This window comes from Neoarius graeffei, chromosome 25 (genome assembly GCF_027579695.1).
Source record: "Neoarius graeffei isolate fNeoGra1 chromosome 25, fNeoGra1.pri, whole genome shotgun sequence".
Lineage (NCBI taxonomy): Eukaryota > Metazoa > Chordata > Actinopteri > Siluriformes > Ariidae > Neoarius > Neoarius graeffei.
In genome coordinates, this window is record NC_083593.1 from 50,624,827 (window position 1) to 50,652,521 (window position 27,695).

General features: G+C 41.7%; 1 protein-coding gene across 2 annotated transcripts in view; it reads left to right on the forward strand.

Moving 5' to 3' along the window:
- sftpba (surfactant protein Ba) overlaps nt 1-27,695 on the forward strand; it is a 36,438-nt gene that overhangs the window by 3,119 nt on the left and 5,624 nt on the right. The window contains exons 2-10 of one of the 2 annotated variants that reach the window (XM_060908102.1): nt 3,417-3,481; nt 5,359-5,433; nt 10,407-10,418; nt 12,104-12,226; nt 14,940-15,053; nt 16,338-16,418; nt 25,754-25,937; nt 26,024-26,166; nt 26,967-27,047. In XM_060908102.1, the coding sequence (XP_060764085.1) occupies nt 3,417-3,481; nt 5,359-5,433; nt 10,407-10,418; nt 12,104-12,226; nt 14,940-15,053; nt 16,338-16,418; nt 25,754-25,937; nt 26,024-26,166; nt 26,967-27,047 (878 nt within the window). The remainder of the gene's footprint in view (nt 1-3,416; nt 3,482-5,358; nt 5,434-10,406; nt 10,419-12,103; nt 12,227-14,939; nt 15,054-16,337; nt 16,419-25,753; nt 25,938-26,023; nt 26,167-26,966; nt 27,048-27,695) is intronic. The other variant, XM_060908103.1, reaches the window with a different exon arrangement.

Below are 27,695 nucleotides of genomic sequence, written 5' to 3' on the forward strand. Positions count from 1 at the left end.
CATGTTCTCCCCGTGTCCGCGTGGGTTTCCTCCGGGTGCTCCGGTTTCCCCCACAGTCCAAAGACATGCAGGTTAGGTTAACTGGTGACTCTAAATTGACCGTAGGTGTGAATGTGAGTGTGAATGGTTGTCTGTGTCTATGTGTCAGCCCTGTGATGACCTGGCAACTTGTCCAGGGTGTACCCCGCCTTTCGCCCGTAGTCAGCTGGGATAGGCTCCAGCTTGCCTGCGACCCTGTAGAAGGATAAAGCGGCTACAGATAATGAGAATGAATGAATGAATAATGATATTTATCAGTTAGCAGAAAGCATCTGAGAACAGCTTGGTCTTTAATCTAGATTTGAAGCTGCCAACAGCAGGAGCATTTTTGATGTCCTCTGGGAGTTGGTTCCATAGCTGTACTGCATAGTAGCTAAAAGCTGCTTCACCACACTTTGTTGTTTTAACAACAGGTTTTACCAGTAAATTTTGCTGCTGCGATCTGGTAGATCTGATTGGGTTAGGCCGCTGCAACATATCAGAGAGGTAATTGGGCCCTGTACCATTTAGAGATTTGTACACCAGCAGCAATGCTTTAAAGTCAATTCTGTAGCTTACTGGAAGCCAGTGAAGGGACCTTAGAATTGAGTAATGTGCTCTGTTCTTTTTGTTCGTGTGAGAACCCTAGCCGCTGCATTTTGAACCAGCTGAAGTCGTTTGATGGTCTTTTTTGGCAGGCCTGTGAAAAGGCCATTGCAGTAGTCAACCCTACTAGAGATGAAGGCATGTATAAGTTTTTCCAGATTGTTTTTTGACATAAGTCCTCTTAGTTTGGAAATGTTTTTTAGGTGATAAAATGCCGATTTAGTGATTTCTTTCATGTGACTGTCAAAGTTTATCTCGCTGTCAATGAAAACACCAGGATTTTTAACCATATCTTTTGTTTTAATCCCCTTTGTGTCAAGAATAGTGGTAATCCTGAGTCTTTCATCTTTTTTCCCAAATAGAATTATTTCTGTTTTATCTGTGTTCAGCTGGAGAAAATTTTGTGACATCTAGTTGTTGATTTGGATGGAATGATGGAATGCCAGTCCATTACAAAGCGCCATTCACAGTCATTTCACACCTAGGGGCAAGTTTTCTGATTGGGGTTATAGATTACCCAATCATAACCCCAATCACTCAAAACAATACAACAGCACATTAATTGACCTTTTACCTCAATTTTTTTTCAAAATAAAACACTTTTCAAATTTTGATTCTTGCAAAACACTTCAGAAAAAGTTTGGACAGTCACTTTATAATGTTGACACCAAGTGATGAAGTGTTTCAGGTGTTATTTTGTCCTATTCTTCCTACAAACAAGTCTTAAGGTGTGCAACAGTACGAGGTCATCATGGTCATATTGTTTGTTTCAAGATTCTCCACACATTCTCTATTGGGGACAGAGGGGACACACCCTCTTCTTCCACAGCCATGCCTTTGTAATGTGTGTAGAATGTGGTTTTGCATTGCCTGGTTGAAATCCCTGGAGAAAAAAGTCGTCTTAAAGGCAGCACATGTTGCTCCAAAATCTCAATGTACTTTTCTGCATTAATGCTCCATCACAGAAGTGTAAGTTACCTTTGCCAAGGTCACAGACACAACCCCATACCATGACCCAACCTGGGTTAAGGACTTGTTGCTGGTAACAGTCTGGATGGTCCTTTACATATTTGGGCCAGAGCACATGGAGTCCATTTCTTCCAAAAAAGGAGATACTTAAAGGGGTACCAAATATAATATATACAGTTGCTGATGTGACAAAGTAACATATTCTTAAGTATTCTATCAAATTTATATACTAGAAAACAATGAAATATCTTGGTAATTGTAAATATAATAGTCGGTACGCTAAACGGCACAAGAGTCGCCATTTTTAAAAGACCGTGACGTCAGCCCTACCCACTGCACTAGGAGAGAAGCGTGTAAATCATGGCGTCGGGCGCATCAAGTGAAAGCGACAGCTCTGTCGAATCATACGAAGAGATCCCGCAAGACACACTGCAAGCAGGCTATGGCTTAGAAGGGTACCAGTTTGAACCAGTTTGTGTAGCCGATCACTTACAATTCATCCTACTTTCCGATTCACACGTGCTAGTCCCAACCTCAATGAGCCAACACAACTGGGCACATACATACGTCATGAGCGTTACGCAGAGAAAATGAATGTGCATTCTGATTGGATAAAATTAATATCATGGCGGGCTGTTCAAACTGCGGAAATAGTTTGCTCGAGCTACTTTCAAAACACTATAACTTTCCAACCTTAGAACAAAAAACTTTTGTAAGTCTTGAATAAGGTTCGTTAATGTGTGTTTTATTGTTATATTTACTCTATATATTGCCCTCTGTTCCCCTTTAAAATACTGATTCGTCCAACCACAAAACACATTTCCACTGTGTGATGGTCCATCCCAGATGCTGCCGAGCCCAGACAAGTCGATGGTGCTTCTGGACACAGTTAACAAAGCTTCCTTTTTGCACAGTAAAGTTTGAACTGGAATTTGTGGATGTAACTCCGTATTGTAGCTTGACAAAGGCTTTCCAAAGTAATCCCGAGCCCATGTGGTTATCAGCTATAGATGAAGGACGGTTCTTGATGCACTGCCAACTGAGGGATCAGAGATCACGGGTGTTCAGATTAGGCTTGAGCCCTTGCTCTTTACACACCGAAATTCCTCCAGATTCCTTGAATCATTTAATTATATTATGCACCGTAGTGGATGAAATATCCAAATCCGTTCACAGCTTTGTTTTTAAACACTTCAATAAATTCTCACACATTTCTTGACAAACTGGAGATCCTCAGCCCATCTCCTCAAAGACTAGGCCTTTCCTGGATACTGATTTTGTACCAAATCATGATCACAATCAGCTGTTGACATCACCTGTTTCAAATCACATCATTAATTGTTTTACCTCATTACTCGCCCCAAATTGCCCCATCCCAACTGCTTTTAGAATGTGTTGCAGGTCTGAAACAGAGGAACGGATGATGTACATCAACAAATGAAATGAAATTGACCAACAAAACATGAAATATCTTGGGTTCATACTGTCTACAATAAAATACAAGTACATCTAGTGAGATCACTGCCTTTTTATTTATTTGCCTGCATTTTCCATACCATCCCAATTTTTTCTGATTTGGGGTTTTTGCATTACCAATTCATGCAGTAGTGTGTTTTTGTAGAGCGGGAAGAAACTGGGAAATCTGAAGGAAATCCACATGAACACTCAGACGTGCAAAACTCCATAGAGAGTATACCAAGCGCAGGACTGAGCCATAAACCCTGGAGTTGTGAGGTGGCAATGTTACCCCCTGCACCATAGTTGTGTGATAAATTGGCTATTTAAAGATTGATATTTCATTCCATTTTTTTTTTTACCCCCAGCCAAAGCAAGGATGCTCAGTCCAGAAACGGTGCAAGTGGTTCTGAAGGACACTAATGTTGCAAAGGTATGACAGCTCCCACCACAATAACTAACTCACATACACACAGGAGACAGACATTCATGAGCACAGAATACAAAATTCTGTAAGCTTTATGAAGGTAAAATACGGCAGAAAACATCCATGTTCTAGCACGTTATTTTTTAAAAAAACACCTTGTTCCAAGTACTGCCTTTTGAGCTGAGAGTGATTATGCTAATGGAACACCTACACTACCGTTCAAAAGTTTGGGGTCACCCAGACAATTTTGTGTTTTCCATGAAAAGTCACACTTTTATTTACCACCATAAGTTGTAAAATGAATAGAAAATATAGTCAAGACATTTTTCTGGCCATTTTGAGCATTTAATCGACCCCACAAATGTGATGCTCCAGAAACTCAATCTGCTCAAAGGAAGGTCAGTTTTATAGCTTCTCTAAAGAGCTCAACTGTTTTCAGCTGTGCTAACATGATTGTACAAGGGTTTTCTAATCATCCATTAGCCTTCTGAGGCAATGAGCAAACACATTGTACCATTAGAACACTGGAGTGATAGTTGCTGGAAATGGGCCTCTATACACCTATGGAGATATTGCACCAAAAACCAGACATTTGCAGCTAGAATAGTTATTTACCACATTAGCAATGTATAGAGTGGATTTCTGATTAGTTTAAAGTGATCTTCATTGAAAAGAACAGTGCTTTTCTTTCAAAAATAAGGAAATTTCAAAGTGACCCCAAACTTTTGAACGGTAGTGTACATTATGATCAACTGGTCGCATCAAATTGCTGCATTCAGCTAGATCTCCCAACCATTCCCTCAACTCGAAATTCCTTGTCGGGAACTCAGGATGGTTTCCTCAACTACAAGTTCAGCAAGTGACATCAAATCAACATGGCCGCTCACATCAGCAGTAAACAAAGCAGCACTTCTTCCGTTTAAAATGAGTTACACCGTATAGACAAATATTTGGACAAGTAAAGTCAATTAACAGACATAAAATGGTGTTATTGTAGAACATTGATTACACAGTTCATTGTTTTGAGATAGCAAATATACAAATCACTCATGACCATTAGCTGGGTAGATTATTGCTAATGAAAGACCTACATGGAGGGTAAGCCATGGCCTAAAGGTTAGAGAAGCAGCTTTAGGACCAAAAGGTTGCAGGTTCAAATCCCTGGACCTGAGCAAGGCACCCAACCCCCAACTGCTTCGGGTATGTCGTACAGTATGTTGCTCTGGATAAGAGCATCTGCTAAATGCCATTAAAATGTAATTCATCCTCAAACCGTGTTTAAAACTTACCCAGAGTTGAAAAATAAGCTCCAAGTAAATCAAATGCACCATTTATCCACCACTGGTGGATAAAGAAGTGCTTAGCACTAAAGAAGCCAATTTCAGACATGAAGCATATCTGACTGACATTTAGGGAAAAAAGTGGAACATTGCGATTCTGTTCTGAACGCCACTCATTAATCCTGACCCTCATGTGACCCAAACTTGGAGGTCAGCACTTCCTTTTGTTCAGATTAGGGTTTTATTTTTACACACTACTGTGGTGGTCACAGCTTTCAGATCCTCCATCTCCTCACACCTAAAATACCCAACATAGCCCATTTATCAATATGTACACTAATCTCACTTCTGCTTTAGCTTTTCAGGCTCAATCTATTCTTAGGTTTGAAAAAACCCATCTATAATGATCTACAATACAGTAATAACTGAGAGTTTTACATTCCTTCTGAACATTGAGTTTATCACATGATCAGTGCGTGAATTATTCTAATTAATAAGTTACATTTTAAAAATGTATTTGGTAAAATAATGAAAAATTAAATGCATGCAATATGCTGAATAATTTCCTCGATCACCATGACTAAATATGATGATCCATTTTAGGATGATGAAGTCTGCCAGGACTGCATCCATATCATAGAGATCCTGAAACACTTGCTATCAGATGAAGAATTCCAGGTAGGAAATTTTTTTGTTGTTGTTCCAGAACCAGATTCACTATTAAAAGTTCCATGTGGGGCGGCACGGTGGTGTAGTGGTTAGCGCTGTCGCCTCACAGCAAGAAGGTCCTGGGTTCGAGCCCCGGGGCCGGCGAGGGCCTTTCTGTGCGGAGTTTGCATGTTCTCCCCGTGTCCGCGTGGGTTTCCTCCGGGTGCTCCGGTTTCCCCCACAGTCCAAAGACATGCAGGTTAGGTTAACTGGTGACTCTAAATTGACCGTAGGTGTGAATGTGAGTGTGAATGGTTGTCTGTGTCTATGTGTCAGCCCTGTGATGACCTGGCGACTTGTCCAGGGTGTACCCCGCCTTTCGCCCGTAGTCAGCTGGGATAGGCTCCAGCTTGCCTGCGACCCTGTAGAAGGATAAAGCGGCTACAGATAATGTGATGTGTGTGAAGTTCCATGTGAAAAAGTTTATTTATTTAAAAGGCCAAAAAAAACCCCACCACATTTTAAAATGTGGGTTGCAAAAGAGAGCAACTGGACTTGCTTGAAGATTCTTGAAGACGTTTCACCTCTCATCCGAAAGGCTTCTTCAGTTTTGTCTGACTGGTAGGGAGCATCAGGTATTTATCCTCTCATGGATGAAAAGCTCATCTAAGGTGTCGTTGAGTCCCCCAGTGACCCAGTGTGGGTCACTGGGGGCTGGTCGTGAACGGCCTCGAGAGTCGTTAGGATGGTCAATGGATTGCCCGTTAGGGTGATCAATGGAATGCTGGTTCTCTCTGTCCTCCTGTGCGTCACTGAAAACAGCTGGGTTTTGGTGTGCATTCAGTTGTCTGGGAAGTGTGCCAAGGACTGCATTGTAGGTGGCTGATAAATGAGACCCCCACCTCTGTTCAGTGATGGCCGTTCCAGGTTGACAAAAATGGCTTCTTTAACTCCTCGCTCATACCAACGATCCTCTCTGGCTAAAATGCGTACATTGCAATCCTGAAATGAGTGTCCTTTGTTGTTAAGATGAAGGTAGACAGCAGAGATATATTGGGGAAACAAAACAACCGCTTCACAGGCGCATGACTCAACACAGGAGAGCCAGATCCTCAGGCCAGGACTCTGCTGTCTACCTTCATCTTAACAACAAAGGACACTCATTTCAGGATTGCAACGTATGCATTTTAGCCAGAGAGAATCGTTGGTATGAGCGAGGAGTTAAAGAAGCCATTTTTGTCAACCTGGAATGGCCATCACTGAACAGAGGTGGGGGTCTAAGACATCATTTATCAGCCACCTACAATGCAGTCCTTGGCACACTTCCCAGACAACTGAATGCACACCAAAACCCAGCTGTTTTCAGTGACGCACAGGAGGACAGAGGCCCTGTCCACACGGCAATGGATTCAGGTGAATCCGATACAATTGTTTATCGTTTCGGCCTGGCGTCCACACGGCACCGGCGTTTTGGGTGCCCCAAAATGCAATCTTTTGAGAACGGGTCCCAGAGTGGAAAGATCTGGCAACGTTGCCGTTGCGAAGTCGTCTGGATGAGTAGAACGGATTTGTTTACGATGACGTCACAACCACATGACTGTCAGTGCTTCACGCCAGGTAGAAGTGTAACAAACTCGATGCGAGTTGTCAACAAATCCTATAACTTGGTTCATGAAACACGCTTACAAAATATTTTCACTGTGAATATTTATTGTGTAATGGTGCAAAGTGAGAGAGAGAGAGAGAGAGAGAGAGAGAGAGAGAGAGAATAGCCCTTAGGGCAGAGTCAATCCCGCCAGCAAAATAGGGAAAAAAAAGGAGCAATCTCACCTCTTCAGATGTTGGTTTAAGTCCTACAATACATTCCTCAAAAAGGGCGTAGAAGAACAAATTAATCCATCAACGTGTAGCATTCAATTTATTCCGGACCATTAAAGACGCCGCCTTCCGCGTAGAATCATACGTCATCCTCGCCGCCATATTGGATGGGTCAAAGCGGAGAATAAAGATGCCTCATTCATGTGCTGCGTTTAACTGTACCAACAGGTTTACCGTCCAAACGAGATCACATGGGATTACCTTTCACAGGTGAGACTGGAAAAATACTTTTCATTGTATTTGGTCATTATAATGTAATTTTACGAACAGATTTTCCTGACTTTGTGGCTAATATGAAGCCTCGCGCATAATAGTTTATGCACATGCGTCCTTACTTCTTCTATTGTTCTGGTGTCTCCGAAGGGACCGTCTTACAGCGCCCCTAGAGGTGTGGCATGTGTATTGCATCGTTTTCAGCAAGCGTTGCGTCGTCATATGGACCTGATATTTTACTGATTGTTGCCCATTTGGACTCGATATATTTTTATTTAAAAAAATATCACGTCCAAATGGGCAACGATCAGTAAAATATCAGGTTCATATGAACGACTCTCGAGGCCATTCACGACCAGCCCCCAGTGACCCACACCAACAGGATGACTCAACGACACCTTAGATGAGCTTTTCATCCATGAGAGGATAAATACCTGATGCTCCCTACCAGTCAGACAGAACTGAAGAAGCCTTTTGGATGAGAAGTGAAACGCCTTCAAGAATCTTCAAGCAAGTCCAGTTGCTCTCTTTTACCACCCACTGTTTACCATGACCTGGATGACTGAGAATTTCACAGACACATTTAAAAATGTTTCAGAGCCCATGATTTATTTTCAGTCACCTGAATTCCCAAGTAATCTTTGCTCTGTTCAAGGAGTCGGATCATTTGACTCAGTTCACTAATAAATCCTAAACGATTGTCATTTTTTCCAAGCAATATTATAACCATTGTTTTTTTGTTCTTTGCCTAACTGTGGTTTATTGTTTCATGAATCTTATGCTCCCTTTTAATTAACATCACTTTGATATAAATTTTTATGAAATCTATTTTATCTGCCTTTTCAGAAGATTCATTTCCATTTATCCTGATACACGTCACATTTCACACCAACAAAGAGCTCCATGGAAACGTTTTGGTTAAAGAGTTTTACAAGAGTGATGACAGTGTCAAAGAGTCGACTACAAAGATTCGAACGAGTCGACTCTTAGGTCAAGAGTATACTATAAGGAATACTCAGGAAAAACAATCCTGAAGCATTTACAATAAGATCATATTTCCTGATAGTCATTTTGTTTTCATGTGATCATGTCACATGAGTATCAGTTTCCAGTTTCTGTGATGAACTACTGCTAATGTCCTATTATTCCATCCACATTCACTGGATATGAGCGATCATGCGTTCTGACTGGCTACTCCACTATTAGGATATCAGCTCATATTGCTGGGTTTCACGTGACGTCACATCCGCCTCATTAGTTATTCAAAACTTTAGCTGGTGGTCTACCAAAGCTCAGTTGACAAAGCGTTTGTACAGAGAAGGTGCATTGCTCACATGAAAAGTGCCTTACGCTTGTGTTTTAGGTTGTTCAAAATCGATCAAACTGTGAAACTGATAAGTTTCTTCAGAGTTCCTCATGAACTAAAAAAAAAGGGTGAACGAACACAGGATTTCACAAAAACACGGCAAGAATGGTGGCTTTTGAACCCCTCACTGAAATCGAGGGGAGCCGAGTTGAAGCATGCTCGGGTTTGCAGTGATCACTTGGTGAAAGGTTTGTATTTCCCTCTCAGCTATGTCTTTAGGGGTTTTCCAAGTACTTTTCTTGCTATGTGTCATTATTTCACAGTACTTTTTTTAGTCACGAAGTGCTAAAGTCCCCAAACTGTTTCCTCCTCACAAAGTCCATATGCATGAAGGTCACGAGAAAATTCTTACCCAGCCACACAGTTACAATGCGCCGTGATCACTTCTCCGTCTTGTTTAACTAAGATCCAGGTCTTTAAAGGGGTTTCTGATGATCTTTGTGAACAATTTACCTGAGAGATAAGAGACAACACAAGTGAGAATCAAGCCAACTTCAACTTGCAGGGCTTTGTTGTAAAGATGCTTAAAAAAAAACCCACACAACAAACCCATACTTACACAGGCAAAAACAATACAGGATTCATTTGGCAGTGACTTGATCCCAAGGTCTTTTACCCCGCAACATACAAAAAAAGTTGTAAGCCTCCTTACTCTTCCACGCTTTCATCTGTTTTGTGGTGTAGAAGGACGTCTGCAACACCAGATAGTTCAAGATGTCGGGGAACTCGACTGAAGGGTAGTTTTCGAGATCGTATGACAAATTCTTCTTTCCCAGACTGTAGGGGTCGATTCCATTGCACATAGCAATCTTCTGAATATATCTAAAGTGAGCAGTGGCTTCTAGATTACAAGCGTACTCTGATAAGTTACCGCTAGTTGTTTGCACTACGGCAGCTGTTTAGATCACCAGCTATTTCACTTCCGGTAAAACCGCTAAGAAGAATCACGTGACTGAAACCCAGCAATACCGTGAGTAGAGAAAAACAAAATGGCAGAGCGTGTTGCTGAACCAACCAAGAACGAAATAAAAAACATACTCAAAAAAGTGCAACAATATGGAATAAAAGTATCTTTATTTTTCAAGAATTACTGCATTTTTCACAAATTTCTACTGTGATTTCACTGGTTTGTTTACATTCCAAGCGGAAATTATTTTGTCAGACTTTTGTAAAATTATCACATTTGTAAAAAGAAAAAAGTGAAAATGCTCCGTTTTTTAAAATCCAGGGAATGTGGATAGAATAAAACAGTTATTCCACTCAATCTCGTCATACATGGCTTATAGCCAACTCGACACTACGTGCCTCGTCAGCTATCAGCCCATGTATGACTCGATTTCGTGGAATAACTTAAATGTCTATGCAAATATAGGATTATAGGCTCATTAATATTTGTATGCATCAAAATACTACAGCTTAATGCAATTTATTTATGTTTGCTTGAATTTTTACAACAACAAACAAACAAACTCAGCTTTGTTAAACATGATCACATGCATGAGCTCTTATTAATGTCTATAAACACCATTTTACTTTCATTCCACAGAATCAGGTTCAGGTGAGAGATTTATTTTATTAATAAAACAAAGACAAAATTGATCTGATCACATCAATAACGTAGGCATGTGCCAGTATATGATACATCACAATATTTATCAGGCATAAAATTGTCATGAATACGCAAATTATCCATTACTGAATGTACCATTTAAAGGAAGGAGACCTGTGTTGGTAGAGATGTTCTACCAACAATCTCAGGAACCTTGTTTTGGATGAACAGGAAAGCAGGAGGGCGGCACGGTGGTGTAGTGGTTAGCATTATCGCCTCACAGCAAGAAGGTCTGGGTTCGAGCCCCGTGGCCGGCAAGGGCCTTTCTGTGCGGAGTTTGCATGTTCTCCCCGTGTCCGCGTGGGTTTCCTCCGGGTGCTCCGGTTTCCCCCACAGTCCAAAGACATGCAGGTTAGGTTAACTGGTGACTCTAAATTGAGCGTAGGTGTGAATGTGAGTGTGAATGGTTGTCTGTGTCTATGTGTCAGCCCTGTGATGACCTGGCGACTTGTCCAGGGTGTACCCCGCCTTTCGCCCGTAGTCAGCTGGGATAGGCTCCAGCTTGCCTGAGACCCTGTAGAAGGATAAAGCGGCTAGAGATAATGAGATGAGATGAGGAAAGCAGGATTGTTCAGATCCCAAACAAAATTCCAAACAAGACTTCTGGGGAAAAAAAAAAATCTGACTTATTAAAATGGTGTAACACAGTCAAGGACAGATAAACATGGTCATTTTTAATATAATATCTACGATAGACATGAAGTGATGAAAGTTTAATATTGGCACATGCATACCATAGTGAGATAAAGATATTGTGCATGATTGTGGCTCCTTTCTCCTTCGTGTTTGCTTGCATGACTCTAGCGAGGTTAAGAAGAGATCAAGAACAAGAAAAAAAAAGAATTATTAAAAGACAGGAATTTAAAATCATAAAAAGCTTTGGGCTGGTTTGTGTTGCCTCGTGATTTCTCTCTCTTTTCACCTTCTTCCTTTGACACACAAATCTAGAAACGAGAAAATAATCACTAAGAAGAGAAATATCCGTCATGCTGGTTCTCGACCTCTCTGTTATTGTACATTAGATCAGGTGGATGGTACTTCACTCTCACTGGGATGAACCATTTTGTCTTTTGTTGATATTTAATCCTTTAATCCCTGCAAACACATACAGTTGGGGCCCACATGGGCCTCATTTGGGCTAGGTGGGCTTCGGCTGGGCATGGGCTTTGAGTGGGCTTTGTTGTTGGGCCCCACATGGGCAATGGGTGGGCATTAAATGGGCTAAATTAAGCATGGGCAATAAGTGGGCTTTGTTGTTGGAGCCCACATGGGTAATAGGTGGGCAGTAGATGGGCTAAACTAAGATGGGCTATAAGTGGGTTCCAGCAAGGCTCCAATTCAACTCCAATTCAATTCAATTCAAAAACACAAAGAATTTTACTCTCATACCTACCAGTTGAGATGTAATAAAATAATCTTTAAAAAAAAACCCGCAAAATTAATTACAATTAAAAATAAAATTTCTCAATTTTAGAGCATAACAGATAAAGTTTGCTATAACCTAAAAGAAAGCACGCATATTCCACTGCAAGCCCAAGGTCGTAGGCCTTGTAACAAACTGTTATGATTGGCTTTTGTTCTCTCTCACACTCTTGTAAGAACTATCTGTGAAATATGTATTTTGCTCCTCTCAGATGAAGCTGAAGAGCACTCTGGAGGAGGTGTGTGACTTGCTGCCTGAGCAGATAAAGCAGCTGTGTCGTAGTAAAGTGGGCAAGGACCTTCCTCTCGTCCTCACCTTCATCACCGGACTGATTGTGAGTCAGTTGCACTGAATCAGTGAACCGTGTAGTAACCATGAAGGTATTGTCAAGATGCCAATTTTTGAGCCCCTTCATCATCAACATACGGATTCTGTGACCCCCAAATTTCTTCCATGTTAGGATAGGGCGGGGGGAGTTTGTGGTACATGTGAGCTTATGTAGTAGAGATTATTCTTCTAATCAATTCTTTCTTGAAAGATTCAGCACTGATTCATTAAACATCAGGCCTATTTGGTCTGGATTAGTTTTGTATGTCAGCAGACAGGCTGCCTGAGTGGCAGAAGCAAAATGGGGGGGGGGATAAAAAAAAATAAAATAAAAGAGACCCATCAGGCACCCATTAGGGCACTTCATGTTTCCCTGGATGTAAGGGAACCCTATATGGGGCTGCATCATATTGTCCACTGGAAGGTCACCCTAGAGGGCACTTTGTGGCCTTTTAAAGGTCATAGGCAAGGGTCGGAGGTGAAATGTAGAATATCAACTTTATTGTCTAGAAGAATGACCCAAAAAGCGAATTCAATCTTCCTAGTGTCTAATTTGCACCCTAAAATTGAATAAAATGGTTAAAATATTCTGTTTTGCCCAATTTCCGAAGGTTTGTTTACATCTCACTTATGCGCACTTTCACCGCCAGGGGCCCGTCATCGCGATGTCATTTAAGCCAAACAGACCTGCGAACCGAGCACACGTGTACGGACTTTGGTCGTGAGAGATTGTGTAAAATGTCTGAAAGTGATAACGATTTTGAAGTAGGAACTCTCCAAATTAAATATCGAGAGGTGAAACCATACGTGTATGAAGCTATGTGCGTTATGAAGCAATCAGTGAATGTGGCTCACTGGTTTGACCGTCCGGCCTCGGAATCGGACAGCGACTCGGCCGACTCTGATCGCAGTGACCCCGGACCTCAACAAGACTCGTGCCCAAAAGATTTATCCTGGTAGTTATGACAAATTCCTACTTTCGTCGTAATACTAAATAAGAGCCCTTTTGAAGAATAATTAAACTGCCCTCCCTAGTGGATATAGGGAACAATTAATTGACAGTGCGCCGGTAGGCCACATTAGCCTACCATCCGTGGCATTATACTATTTATAGCCTACTCTAAGTGAGGAAATATCCCTTTGTCTCATTTCCACAATGATTGTACAGGATTCCTCAGGATTCTTGACTTGTAAATTGCAAGCAAAAGTAAAAAAAATGTTTACCTCCAATCATCTCCTTTTTGCTTGAACATTGCTGGTCTGTTTCTTCTTTGACTGCTTGATTTTGTTTCACGCGCACAATCCACTCTCTCCGCCTCATCTCCTCTTCCGGAAAAAAACAACCGCATGCACACAATCCTCTCACTCCGCCTCTTCTCTGCTTTCGGAAAAAGCCAACCCACTCGCTCTGCCTCTTCTCCGCTTTCGGAAAAATGTAAAAACTTCTTCCTGAACCGGTCCCGTTGTTACAGTTCACTGCACAACAATAAGGCATGGTTTTTCCTTTGGAAATTCCTGAATGCACGTCTGCACTCAAGCCGAATGGCAATGTAAGTAAATGGAAGTGGACTCAACTCAAGTGGTTTGTTTGTCTTAAATGACATCACGTGCTGAGTGGTCACAAAAATCGCCGAACAGAAATTTGCCACGATCCGCGCTAACCTATTTTAATTATTACTTAACAATACTTCTTGGGACCAGAAGAAAATTACAGAGGTTGTTTAACATATAAAAGTTTCAAATGTGCATAAAATTAAAACCATTGCCTATGAGCTTTAATCTCCTGTAAGGGCACCCTAGAGGGCACTTTGTGGCATTTACTCTACTGTAAGGGCACCCTAGGAGCAGTTTATAACAATATATCTACCATAGGCACATCCTAGTGGGCACTATATCACAACTTCTGCATTGTAAAAACACAAAGATATAATTATTGTATTTATTCATTTTAGCCCAAACATTTTCAAACTTTAATTAGTTAAAATTTTAAATAATGAAATGCATCCAGTTTACTTATTTATTACCCCAATGATTTCTCTTGTTTTATTATAGAAATCAAACTAATTTCTTAAATTTGACTTTATGCTACCAAAGTTGGTTATAAAAGAAAAAACAAATCTGTTTTTACTCTGAATTCACAGATTGCCAAAATATTATATGGTTTTCTATACGCTTTACCCTCACTTGTGTAACGATAAAAGCATTATAACATGTAGAGCACACTGTTATTGGAGCCTAGCTCTGTTGTGTGACACACCAGTCCATACATATGCCCGTTTCACAAAACCGTGCACTTTATAGTATACGTTAAAAAACTTGTTTTAAAGACATGCCATAAGAAATTACATGAATTTGTCCAAAGACATTTCCAACATTAAGGGTCCTTTCAGAAAAGGACAACATTTAGGAAGCAGGTTATAAATAGACTTACTGTATGCTGGGTGACTAAAAGTAGAACATGGATCTTAAAATTAAAATCTTAAGAAAAAAATTAAAATAAAACACCTTTGAATATGAACATATTACAAACAAAAACAATAACTGAAGCTGAATCACTTGGAAAGACTTTAAACCGATTGGAGGGTTTTTTGTAACCTGTGTTAATTTTAATATCAGTTTACAAATGCAAATCAAATTGTGATGTTCTTAAAGATTCCCGTCTCTAAAACACATCATCACAGAAAAGGCTGTATTTCCATTTCCTCTCTGCCTTTCTGTAGAACCCTGGACAAGTGTGCACTTACCTCAACCTGTGTGAAGGTGAGACCAAGCTGCAGATGGAGGACATTTTGATGAATTACATACAGAAGACCATCATACCTCCTACTGTCATGGTAAACACACCAAACATATGCACTGTATTCAAAAACCAGCTCAAGAGTCACTACCAGGATCTGTCCTCATTCCAGAGGTTATTAAACTATAGAACCAGCTGAGAGAGAAAACTGTACAGAGTAAAATGGACTACAGGGTGTAATCATAGACCTACAAAATCACTTGCATAGAAGAGCTGATAAAATGGGAGCTTAGTGCATGCTGGGTAATGGTAATAATTACTGACAGCTGAAACTGATTCATTAAGTCTCATCTCATCATCTGTAGCTGCTTTATCCTGTTCTACAGGGTCGCAGGCAAGCTGGATCCTATCCCAGCTGACTACGGGCGAAAGGCGGGGTACACCCTGGACAAGTCGCCAGGTCATCACAGGGCTGACACATAGACACAGACAACCATTCACACTCACACCTACGGTCAATTTAGAGTCACCAGTTAACCTAACCTGCATGTCTTTGGACTGTGGAGGAAACCAGAGCACCCGGAGGAAACCCACGCAGACACGGGGAGAACATGCAAACACCACACAGAAAGGCCCTCGCCGGCCACGGGGCTCGAACCCAGGACCTTCTTGCTGTGAGGCGACAGCACTAACCACTACACCACCATGCCGCCCGATTCATTAAGTATTCTCAGTTAATAATTGGTGTCTATCACCCTCTAGTGGTGAGATGCGGGATTGTCAGCTGATAAACATGGTGTAGTTTTTCATCCGAACAATGTAGCCAGGTGGTGTTGTGGTTAGCACTGTTGCCTCACAGCAAGAAGGTTCTGGGTTCAAGCCCAGCAGCTGATGAGGGCCTTTCTGTATGGAGTTTGCATGTTCTCCCTGTGTCTGTGTGGGTTTCCCCCACAGTCCAAAAGACATGCAGGTTAGGCTAATTGGTGGCTCTAAATTGACCGTAGGCGTGAATGTGAATGGTTGTTTGTCTCTATGTGTCAGCCCTGGTGACTTGTCCAGGGTGTACCCTGCCTCTCGCCCATAGTCAGCTGGGATAGGCTCCAGCTTGCCCATGACCCTGCACAGGATAAGCGGCTACAGATAATGGATGGATGGATGGATGGACAACGTAGCCATGATGATGTCTCTACCCCTAATGCACTCTGCAGGGACAATGCTATTCATGTGATCTCTAAACAAGTGGTACTTAGTGCACTCATGTGTATGTTCTGTTCCTTAAACATTGTTTCTTGATCATTTCCACAGTATTAAACAATCTGGCAGAACAGTTTTGGATTTACTTTGTGAATGATCATGTTCCTCTTGTTGTGCACACACACAGCTGGAGGCCTCATTCCCGTGCAACATTTGTACATATGCTTTGAATGTGTTGGACTGTCTCCTACCCATAGCACAGACAGAGGTGAGATCAACACACACACACCTGCCTTATGGACGCATGAGTCAATATCACCATAAGGTGCCTTTGAGACTTACCCATTTTCAAAAAAAAAAAAGCTGAGATTTTCCATTGAACTTCACATTCATTTTATTAAGTAGATGTTGTGCTGTTAGAAATGCATGTTGGTCAAGCTCCAACACTTTTTATAAATTAACTGCAAGCAGACAATGTACATGCAAACAGCAACGTATGTCCACCCTGTCATGGACAAATTCAAAGTAGAGTAAACACATTGTAATAACATAGTGATTATAAAATGTACATTTGCAGAAAGCTATTTAGTCCCTTTCTTAACAATATATTTTAGTTAATGGGAAAAGTATTTGGATAATAATGAAATTATGGCAAACTATTTGTTTCTCTATAAAATCTGCAAGAGTTGCACTTTCTGTTCTAAATGAAATCTAACAACAAAGATATCTGGTCAAACTTTCAAGCAATACTATTTGGCCCTCATTTGTTTATTAAGGAATCACACAAAAGGTTTTGCTAACTTGTGAAAATAATTTATTTTCATAAAACATGAAAAAGACAGGGTGGACAATGACATGACAGGGTGGACCTACACGGTGGACATGTTGTGAAATGCCATTGAATGGCCTCATAAATGCAATAAATCTAAAGGAAATTGTGTAAAAAAAAAAATGGCAGAGGTCCTTTTCCCATGTAGGGGGAAACAGACTTCATCATCCTCACTGACAAAACAGACTGGTTTTGATCCACTCTACCTGCATGCAGCCACTGAATAAAGATGCCCAGAATGAGCCATTAATGTGGCCTTCTAGTGTTAAACTCTGTACATCATTTTGCACAGTAAAAGTCAAACATTCAACTGTAGAACAAGAAGAAAAATGTTGAAAAAGTGGAGAACGGTTGAACATTCAAACATTGAAAACAGCATGTTACAGAGAGATCACTTAGGCCCTGTCCACACGGCAACGGATTCAGGTGACTCCGATACAATTGCTTATCGTTTAGGCCTGGCGTCCCAATCTTTTTGAGAACGGGTTCCAGAGTGGAAAGATCTGGCAACGTTGCCGTTGTGAAGTCGCCTGGATGAGTAGAATGGATTTGTTTACGATGACGTCACAACCACATGACTGTGAGTGCTTCACGCCGGGTAGAAGTGTAACGAACTCGATGCGAGTTGTCAACAAATCCTATAACTTGGTTCATGAAACGCACTTACAAAATATTTTCACTGTGAATATTTATTGTGTAATGGTGCAAAGTGAGAGAGAGAGAGACTCTGCCCTTAGGGCAGAGTCAATCCCGCCAGCAAAAATAGGGAAAAAAGGAGCGATCTCACCTCTTCAGATGTTGGTTTAAATCCTACAATACATTCCTCAAAAATGGCGTAGAAGAGCAAATTAATCCATCAACGTGTAGCATTCAATTTATTCCGGACCATTAAAGACGCCGCCTTCCGCGTAGAATCATACATCATCCTCGCCGCCATATTGGATAGGTCAAAGCGGAGAATAAAGATTCATGTGCTGCGTTTAACTGTACCAACAGGTTTACCGTCCAAACGAGATCACATGGGATTACCTTTCACAGGTGAGAAACAACAAATTAATCCATCAACGTGTAGCATTCAATTTATTCCAGACCATTAAAGACGCCGCCTTCCGCGTAGAATCATACGTCATCCTCGCCGCCATATTGGATAGGTCAAAGCGGAGAATAAAGATTAGCTGCGTTTAACTGTACCAACAGGTTTGCCGTCCAAACGAGATCACATGGGATTACCTTTCACAGGTGAGACTGGAAAAATACTTTTCATTGTATTTGGTCATTATAATGTAATTTTACGAACAGATTTTCCTGACTTTGTGGCTAATATGAAGTCTCGCGCATAATAGTTTATGCGCATGCGTCCTTACTTCTTCTATTGTTCTGGTGTCTCCGAAGGGACCGTCTTACAGCGCCCCTAGAGGTGTGGCATGTGTATTGCATCGTTTTCAGCAAGCGTTGCGTTGCCATATGGACCTGATATTTTACTGATCGTTGCCCATTTGGACGCGATATATTTTTAAATAACATCTCGTTGCCGTTGTCGTGTGGATGTAGCCTTAGACCAGGGATGGGCAACTTGCATGATAAAGAGGGCCACAATTGATCATCACCACCATCAGAGGGCCACATGACCGCGCACTTCAACTAATCAGATATGAGAGAAGTTACAAAATAATTTGAAATAAGAACAAAATATTTGTATATTCTTATGTCTGTATGTTTATTGAACCAACATACATTTATTTAATATTTTCCACACTGAAATGCATTTTTAACATAATGCTCGTCTTGTTAAACGACAAACACAAGTTTGTTTTAAAAGAAACAAAGTGCAAAGGGCTCACATTCAATAAGGCACAAAACCTAAGAAAAAAAAAACCAGCAGCCCAATATTAAGTGCAACTTAATGGGATACTTGTGGTTTTGCCTGCTGGCGCACAATAGACTGGATATCAATGTCAATCTTTGTGCATCCAATCCGCATCAAATGAAAAAGAGCATCATCCGTGAGTCTGTTCCTCTCTTTTGACTTAATGTGCTTCATTGTTGAAAAGCTGCTCTCGCAAATGTAAGTGCTCCCAAACACGCTGGCCATTGACAGAGCAAAATCTCTGAGGAGTGGAAAACGTGCCTCTGGTAGCAGTCTCCAAAATGAAATTCCCCTCTCGTTGCGCTTTGCTTGAAAATACAGATCTGACTGCAACTCGCAGAGTTCGAGCTGCAGTTCTGATGGTTGCTCGCTGACAGCAGCAGAGACGGGGTCCGTGAATAGCGCAATTCGTGGTTTCATCACATGAAAATCTTGGAAACGATCGTTAAACTGCTCCTGCAATTTTTCGATGTCGGCCCTATACTTCTGAAGTAGTTTCTCGCACCTGGGGTTATCTTTTCGCATCTCCTCACAAGCGGGAAAGTGTGCCAAATTTGGACGATGGGAAGAAAATCCTACTATGAACAGGTCGAGTTTACGCTGGAATGCGGTTATGTGTGCATACAGATCGCAAACAGTTTGGTCTCTCCCCTGCAAGCGTGTGCTAAGGTGGTTGAGATGCGAGGTGATGTCTGTCAGAAAGGCCATGTCGCAAATAAACTGTGTCTTTGAGTTTTCTGCAGTAGGTGCTTGTATCACCACTAATACTGTTCTCCAAGAATACTGGTAGTTCAGAGCGCAGCGCAAAAAAAAACGCTCCAGACACTTTCCTCGACTCATCCACACTGTAAAAAAAGAATAGTCGAGAATACTTGAAATTTCAAGGCAACAGTCTGCATTAAGAATTTTATGTTTTGCCAACAATGTATGCCCATGATAATCCAAACTATGATAACACTTATCTTTATTAAGAATTCTTAATTAAGTCAATTTTCAATTCCTCATTCTGCCAACATAGATTTCTCTTTTTGCTGAACAGTGGCATTCACAGTAGTACAAAAAGGCAATTGAGGTTATCACAATTTTTGGGGGGGCTTTTTTTTTACCTTTATTTGGATAGGACAGTGTAGAGACAGGAAATGAGCGGGAGAGAGAGACAGGGAGGGATGAGGAAATGACCTCAGGTCGGAATCGAACCCGGGTCCCCGGATTTATGGTATGGCGCCTTATCCACCTGAGCCACGACAACATGATCTTCAATTGGAGAGAGAACCACATTGCCCAGCCCTTGCATTTGGGAGAGGAAACCCCGTGTCTTGGTCATTAAGAGCATGCGCTGAATAAACACCTGTGGCAATTATGTATTTTCAATTCAGAGTATTCACTATTGCATATTTACACATCATTGAGGTGCACCCTATCAGTTTGATGTGGATTTTTCTGTTCGTTAATAATTATTCATATTTTCTTGTTCATTCAATTGTGAATATGGAATTACTTGAACAAAGCGTAATTCTATTTTTTAGAATTATCCACATCAAGAAAAATCCACATCAAACTGATAGGGTGCACCTCAATGATGTGTAAATATACAATAGTGAATAATCTGAATTGAAAATACATAATTGTCACAGGTGTTTATTCAGCGCATGCTCTGAATGACCAAGAGACGGGGTTTCCTCTCCCAAATGCAAGGGCTGGGCAATGTGATTCTCTCTCCGGTTGAAACTCATGTTGTTGTGGCTCAGGTGGATAAGGCGCCATACCATAAATCCGGGGGCCTGGGTTTGATTCCGACCTGAAGTCATTTCCTGTCTCTACACTGTCCTATCCAAATAAAGGTGAAAAAAGCCCCCCCCCAAAAATTGTGATAACCTCAATTGCCTTTTTGTACTACTGTGAATGCCACTGTTCAGCAAAAAGAGAAATCTATGTTGGCAGAATGAGGAATTGAAAATTGACTTAATTAAGAATTCTTAATAAAGATAACAGTGTTATCATAGTTTGGATTATCATGGGCACATCGTTGGCAAAACATAAAATTATTAATGCAGACTGTTGCCTTGAAATTTCAAGTATTCTCAACTATTCTTTTTTACAGTGCATCTGATCTCGGTGTGCATTTGTAAATCCCCATACACGGCGTCCACTTCATCCAAAAAGGCAATGTACCTCCTGTGACAAAGGGACCTGTTCCCCCCTCTGATGAGATTTGTTACTTTGGTCACTAAATCCATAACGTGGCTAAAGTTCAGTGTCTTCGCGCAGAGGGCTTCCTGGAGAGATAAAATGCATGGCATGTTAAAAAATATATTTTTGTCCTGTCATGTCAAACTCAGGCCTACATCTCACAGTTAATATGAGGCTACTCACCTGATGTGTGATACAGTGCAGTATAGGGCAGTTTACCCCGCTCTGTCGGAGGAGCCCTGCGAAACCTCCATGTCTTCCCTGCATCGCGGGTGCGCCATCCGTAACAACAGTTGACAGCTTGTCAAAGCCACCAAATCCACTTGCAACACTGTCAACGGCGTTGAATATATCGGTGCCCTTAGTCGTATCATGCAGAGAAACCAATTTTAATAGCTCCTCGTGCACTTCAAATGAACTGTCAATAGATCTCGTAAAAATCAGTAGCTGGCTAACATCCATCACATATGTACTCTCATCCAAAGCCAAGGAGAAGTACTTGCAGTCATGCATGACTTTTCTCAGCTTAATTTCGACATGATCGTGAATGTCAAAAATTCTGCGTGTCACTGTGCGTCAGGACAAAGAGACCGTTTCAAAGTGTTTAACCATCTTATCGTCACCAAAAGCTTTAGCCATTTCCACGGTGCACACCTTGACAAATTTCCCCATCTGACAATGGCTTCTTTGCTTTGGCAAGCTCAAGTGAAACAGCATAAGAGGCTTTGAGTGCTGATTCCTGTGTAGTTGTGGCTCTGGTGAAAAGTTGCTGTTGTTGGTTTACTTTTGATTTGAGGTCGGCTACGACAGTGGCCCTTGCAGCTCCAGTGTACTTCTCATATTTAACTTTGTGCAAAGTGTTGTAGTGGCGACTTAAGTTGAAATCTTTCATGACTGCTATGGTTTCTAAGCAAACCAGACACATGGGTTTGCCTTTGAATTCTATGAAGAGATAATCTGCTTCCCATCTTGACTGAAAGGTATGGTTTTCTTGATCGAGTTTTCTTTTTTTTGCACTGCTAGTAGCCATGGCTCTCTTGTCTCTCTTCCTCGCTGAAGGGGTTAAGGCCCAAGGCCCCGATATTGTTTGCATAGGAAGCGCCCTCTATCGGTCAACAGTGTAATTACAATAGCGTTAAAAAAAAAAAGGCCGCGGTTAATTTTTTTTCCTGATAATTAATAAATGAATCTACGGGCCGCACTGAGTAAGGAGGCGGGCCGCATGCGGCCCGCGGGCCGCCAGTTGCCCATCCCTGACTTAGACGCTTCTCCAAACATTCTCTCCCTTTCTGCAGAGACATGGCTCAATTCTGTAGTTGCTGTTCCACATACTTCCAAGCAGATGCTTCAATCTGTACAGAGCACTTGTTCAGAGCCTGTGGTTCTGGTATTAGGCAAAGTATCTGCCAGTCATGGTTCCAACAGATGTCCTCCCGGAGACTTGGCCAATGGAACTTGTTTATGCCATTGCGGTGCATACACTTAACTTTCACACTGCCTCTCGGTGGTGTAGTGGTTAGCGCTGTCGCCTCACAACAAGAAGGTCCGGGTTCGAGCCCTGTGGCCGGCGAGGGCCTTTCTGTGCGGAGTTTGCATGTTCTCCCCATGTCCGCGTGGGCTTCCTCCGGGTGCTCCGGTTTCCCCCACAGTCCAAAGACATGCAGGTTAGGTTAACTGGTGACTCTAAATTGACCGTAGGTGTGAATGTGAGTGTGAATGGTTCTCTGTGTCTATGTGTCAGCCCTGTGATGACCTGGCGACTTGTCCAGGGTGTACCCCACCTTTCGCCCATAGTCAGCTGGGATAGGCTCCAGCTTGCCTGCGACCCTGTAGAACAGGATAAAGCGGCTAGAGATAATGAGATGAGACTGTGCCCTTCTGCATCCATGACACCTGGGTATGCTTCATTGTCATAATTAATGACGCACCACTCTCCAATGTGCTTTACCTCAATCATTTCTGGTCTCCTAGGGTTATCTGTCTTTCCACATGCTGGGGACTCATCAGATGAAATGGGAACATCCGCTAGAGTGACCTCTTGAAGGTTAAAGCAGGGGCAGTCCAAAACACCTTCCTCCCTTTTACACAGACATGAAATGTCTCTGTATTTCATCTGGCCGGGTGTCAGACTGATAGCTTGGTGGATTCTCATAGTGCCTTTTATGGCAGCTATTGCAGGTACCTATAATGTGTGTGTGTGTGTGTGGGGGGGATCAAACATTAATACACTCACTAAACCACTAAATACATGAAAGGATCAGATTTGACAGAGCTAGTCTGTAATCTGGATGGGAGAGGGGGGACAGGGACCTGAAACCGGGGCAGAAGGACTATGGGGTGCATTGGATAACAGACTATAGCTTTTACCTACCTCAGTCTTTGATTCAATATCCCTCTCTTGGACGAAGAACAGCTCGACAGATGTGTCCAAGCTTTTCATACAAGCTCTGGGCATCAGGCATGTCTCCTCCTTGGGCAACAATCCGGTCTGCAGACCTCTTGAGGGCCCCACCCACACCGTCTGGTGCCCCCTTTCCATGACTAGCCTTAAAGAAATTCCATGTTATTTCTTTGAAACCATACTTGTAGGGTTCCGTTGAGAGGTAGAAAAAATTCCCCTTTTGTCGATACTGCGTTGCAGGCCCGTCGCTGAAAAAATGAAGTTTGCTGACTTGAGGGTGTCGTTCTCTCACTACCTTCAAAACTGGATCAAGGTGGGCCCAGATGGCCACAGGGTCATGTCTTCTGGAGGGTGATATGGAGCAGAAGGTGTGCAGCGCTTGTTCACCAGCGGTGTAGAGCACTCCAGTGTGCAGACTGGCCTGCTGGTGTAAGCCTCCAAAATGCACAGATTGTATTTCTTCGCTGTACTTGCATACATAATTTTCACTAAAATCTATATGCAAGAGGGACTCGTTGTGCTTCAGGCAGGGTGGACAATGGCAGGGTGGACATTTTTGGCCAATGTTAGCATTTAATGAGCACATGGTCGACCTTCAGTTAGCAACATGATTCAGTTAGCAAGGTGACTGTGAACTGTTTTACAAATATATTTTGAATTTCTGAAAGGTTTTTATATTAATTGATATTTCACTATGACAGAGTGGACATGTTAAGCTTGACAACATCCGACTACACACATAATATGATGAAAATTACGAAATATAAGTGTAAATACTTACTCTGCAACAAGCCACTGTTTCAGCATCCATTGAAAAAAGATGGTAGTGATGGTAGTGATGTCACAAAATGATGGTAGTGATGTCACTGAAGACATCAGGGGGTTTCTTAAAGGGGCAGTTGCCCCATAATGACAGGGTGGACAGCAATTTCAGGGACACGCGCAAAATGTTCAATATTATTATGAAAATTGAATATACATGATCAAAAAATTCATTTTATCAAATAACTTGTTGTGGACAATAAAACTATATGATTTTTAAAATTTATTTAGTCTCGTTTAACCACTTATTACACATACTGTAGTTAGCAGAGCAGTGTGTGGGACATGCCAAAATCATGTACATCCAATGAAAAAAAATGGTATAAAATGAAGGAAACACATTTCAAGAGACTTATCATTGTACTGATGTGTGTAAATGTTTGGCCATTTATAATAAGACCTCAGAGTTTCATTAGTCTGCTACATTTTCATGATGACTGAGTGATTCTGATGAGGACACCAAAGGCACTTAATAGTGATATTGACTCACATACAGTTAGTTCACTTGTGATTATAAGAGTAATGATATTTTATATTAGTTTTTATAATTATAAAAAATTACATTAAAAAACATATCTCATCTCATTATCTGTAGCCGCTTTATCCTTCTACAGGGTCGCAGGCAAGCTGGAGCCTATCCCAGCTGACTACGGGCGAAAGGCGGGGTACACCCTGGACAAGTCGCCAGGTCATCACAGGGCTGACACATAGACACAGACAACCATTCACACTCACATTCACACCTACGGTCAATTTAGAGTCACCAGTTAACCTAACTTGCATGTCTTTGGGGGAAACCGGAGCACCCGGAGGAAACCCACGCGGACACGGGGAGAACATGCAAACTCCACACAGAAAGGCCCTCGTCGTCCACGGGGCTTGAACCCAGGACCTTCTTGCTGTGAGGCGACAGCGCTAACCACTACACCACTGTGCCGCCATTAAAAAACATATATATTATTAAAATATTAAATATATTAACATATTAGAATTATATATATTTTAAAATATATTTTTATATTTTTAAATATAAAAATATAAAATGTTTTATAATTATTGATTGTAAATGTATTTTATATTTTTATATTAGTAATTAATTATATAAATTATATTTATACAGGTGAAAAACATTTGAAACTGCATTTCAACTTTATGCCCTGAAATATCTGACAAACTAAAAATTAAAGTTAATGGGAAAATTAATTTTAAAAAATCACATTTGAAAATAAATTTTAAAAAAAAGGAAAAAAAATCAGGCATGAAAATAAACGAATCATGGGGGGGGGATTACACATGAAAGTAAATGAGTCAAGTGAATAATAATACGTGAAAATAAATGATGAATCATGTGGAAAAATCTTGTGAAAATAAATGAAGCATCTGGAGGGAAAAATCACACATGAAAATTTGGAACAAAGCGATCAAGAGAATCACATTTACGTGAGTATTTACACTTTTACTGAAGGAATGTTTGTTGTGTTGTGTCCGTATCAGAGTGCCGTGAGCAGTGTGTTAGATGAAGTGTGTTCCGTCCTCCCCATCTTTGTAAGTGGTCAGTGCTCACGACTGGTTCAGAGATTAGTGAAGAAGCTGTTTGAGGTTCTCCTGAACGCAAAATCGCCCAACTCCATCTGCTCCGTGCTGCGGCTCTGTCAGAGCTCAACTCCACCCAGGAACAGTCAGTTGTCCTTCTCTTTCTCTCTTACACTGTTTCTTTGTCCTTTGTCTGTTTTTATTGACATGCCTGTCTCTCTTTCCTCTCAGTGGCATCTCCTCTCTCGGACTGTGACTCGTGTTTGACTCTGGTCATCCTGTCACATCTTCATTTGGGCTCGAACGCCACTCAGCCTCAGGTTACTTCCTTCCTGCAGTCCGTGTGCCAGTCACACCCCGGCATCCTGCCCAAGGTTAAAAACCTCTGACCTCTTTACTGAGGATGCATTCGCACAGTCTTGAGTTAAAACTTTCAAATGTCAAAGGGTTAGGAAACATTTGAGCAGTGATAGTGGCCAGTCAGGGTTCTAAATATATTCAGTGCAGGCAACAGCAACGAAACTGAACAGATTTCCAAACACATGTTCAAGGTACTGCAGTTTAGTGATATCCAGGTTTCACATTGGCTTTGGAAATTTCTGATGAGTTTGAATCCTGATGATGCCAGAGCCGGGAGCCAAGGGAGCAAAATGGTATTCTCTCTCTTGTCAATCACAGCAACACTCATCAATCATGGGCCTCTATGAGCACATGTATGTGGAAGAGGGCAGATAGATGAGTAGCAGTTCCAAAAGATATGTCTGGCGTCACGTATCTTGGAGGAAGCATGTGTGAGCCTTCACTCAGACCAGCTGGTAGCATGCTACAAATTAGCAGGCGACCTTACTGGGGAGAAAAATGTGGATAAACAGACTGATCTGGCCTGAGTTTCCCAAAAGCATCACAGCACAAAGATCATCATTAAATGGTAGCGCGACCAGCACAATGAATGCTCTCTCTCCTCGTTAAGATGCTCTTAGCATTAAGAGGCTTTTGGGAAACTCACTCCTGACTGGTTAAAATGGTTCTGAGCTCTTCATGTATAAACTCTCCTTTTCTTTGAGAGATTTTTGGAAAGCCTTTCTGTTCACTCAACACCTCAAATCACCTCATGTCACTTCTGGCAAACATTCTGCTCATGAATTGTGTCCTGTTCTTTATTTGCCTTGTGTAGTGTGAGAGTTTTACTCAGCGCTATGGTGAACAGCTCCAGGGGATTCTGGGTAAAGAGGCAGTGGCAATGGATGTGTGTAAGGTACAGACATTAACAACACAATCACACCGACAACTGTTTGACTTCTGTGATGGCATGATCAGCCACCAGAGGGCGCCAAAGTACAACATACTACTACTACTACTACTACTTCTTTTGGCTGCTCCCGATTAGGGGTCGCCACTAGCCTAGTAAACTAGACCCACCCGCCTAGCAGCCAAAAATATTTTTGCCTAGTGAGTGGGTCTAGCCTCGCACCATATAAACAAAAAAACCCCGGGCATCAAATCGTGCCCGCCAATCACAACGCAAGGTTTTTGTTTGGATTCTTTGGGCTGGCTTTTGCAGGAGTGACGACAAAGCTGCGTGACACTGGAGAAAGCACAACAGGAAAGATGGCTAGGGCTAGTGAACAGCGCGCGTTTGACTCCGCTTTGGAATCAGTTTTAGAAGAATTAGGTGGGGTTTACATTAGACCGTATCAGCGGATCATCAGATTAATGTTTTTAAAAACGATTAGCATGCACACAGCAACGCCAATACATGATTCGCGTGCACACAGCAACGCCAATACACGGATACGCTAATCACATGACTAATTCGGCACGTAAGTTGAAATGTGTCAGTGCGGCTCATCGCTTCCTCCTCAGCGGCTGCGCTCCAAATCACTCCGCCCTGAACAGCGAATGC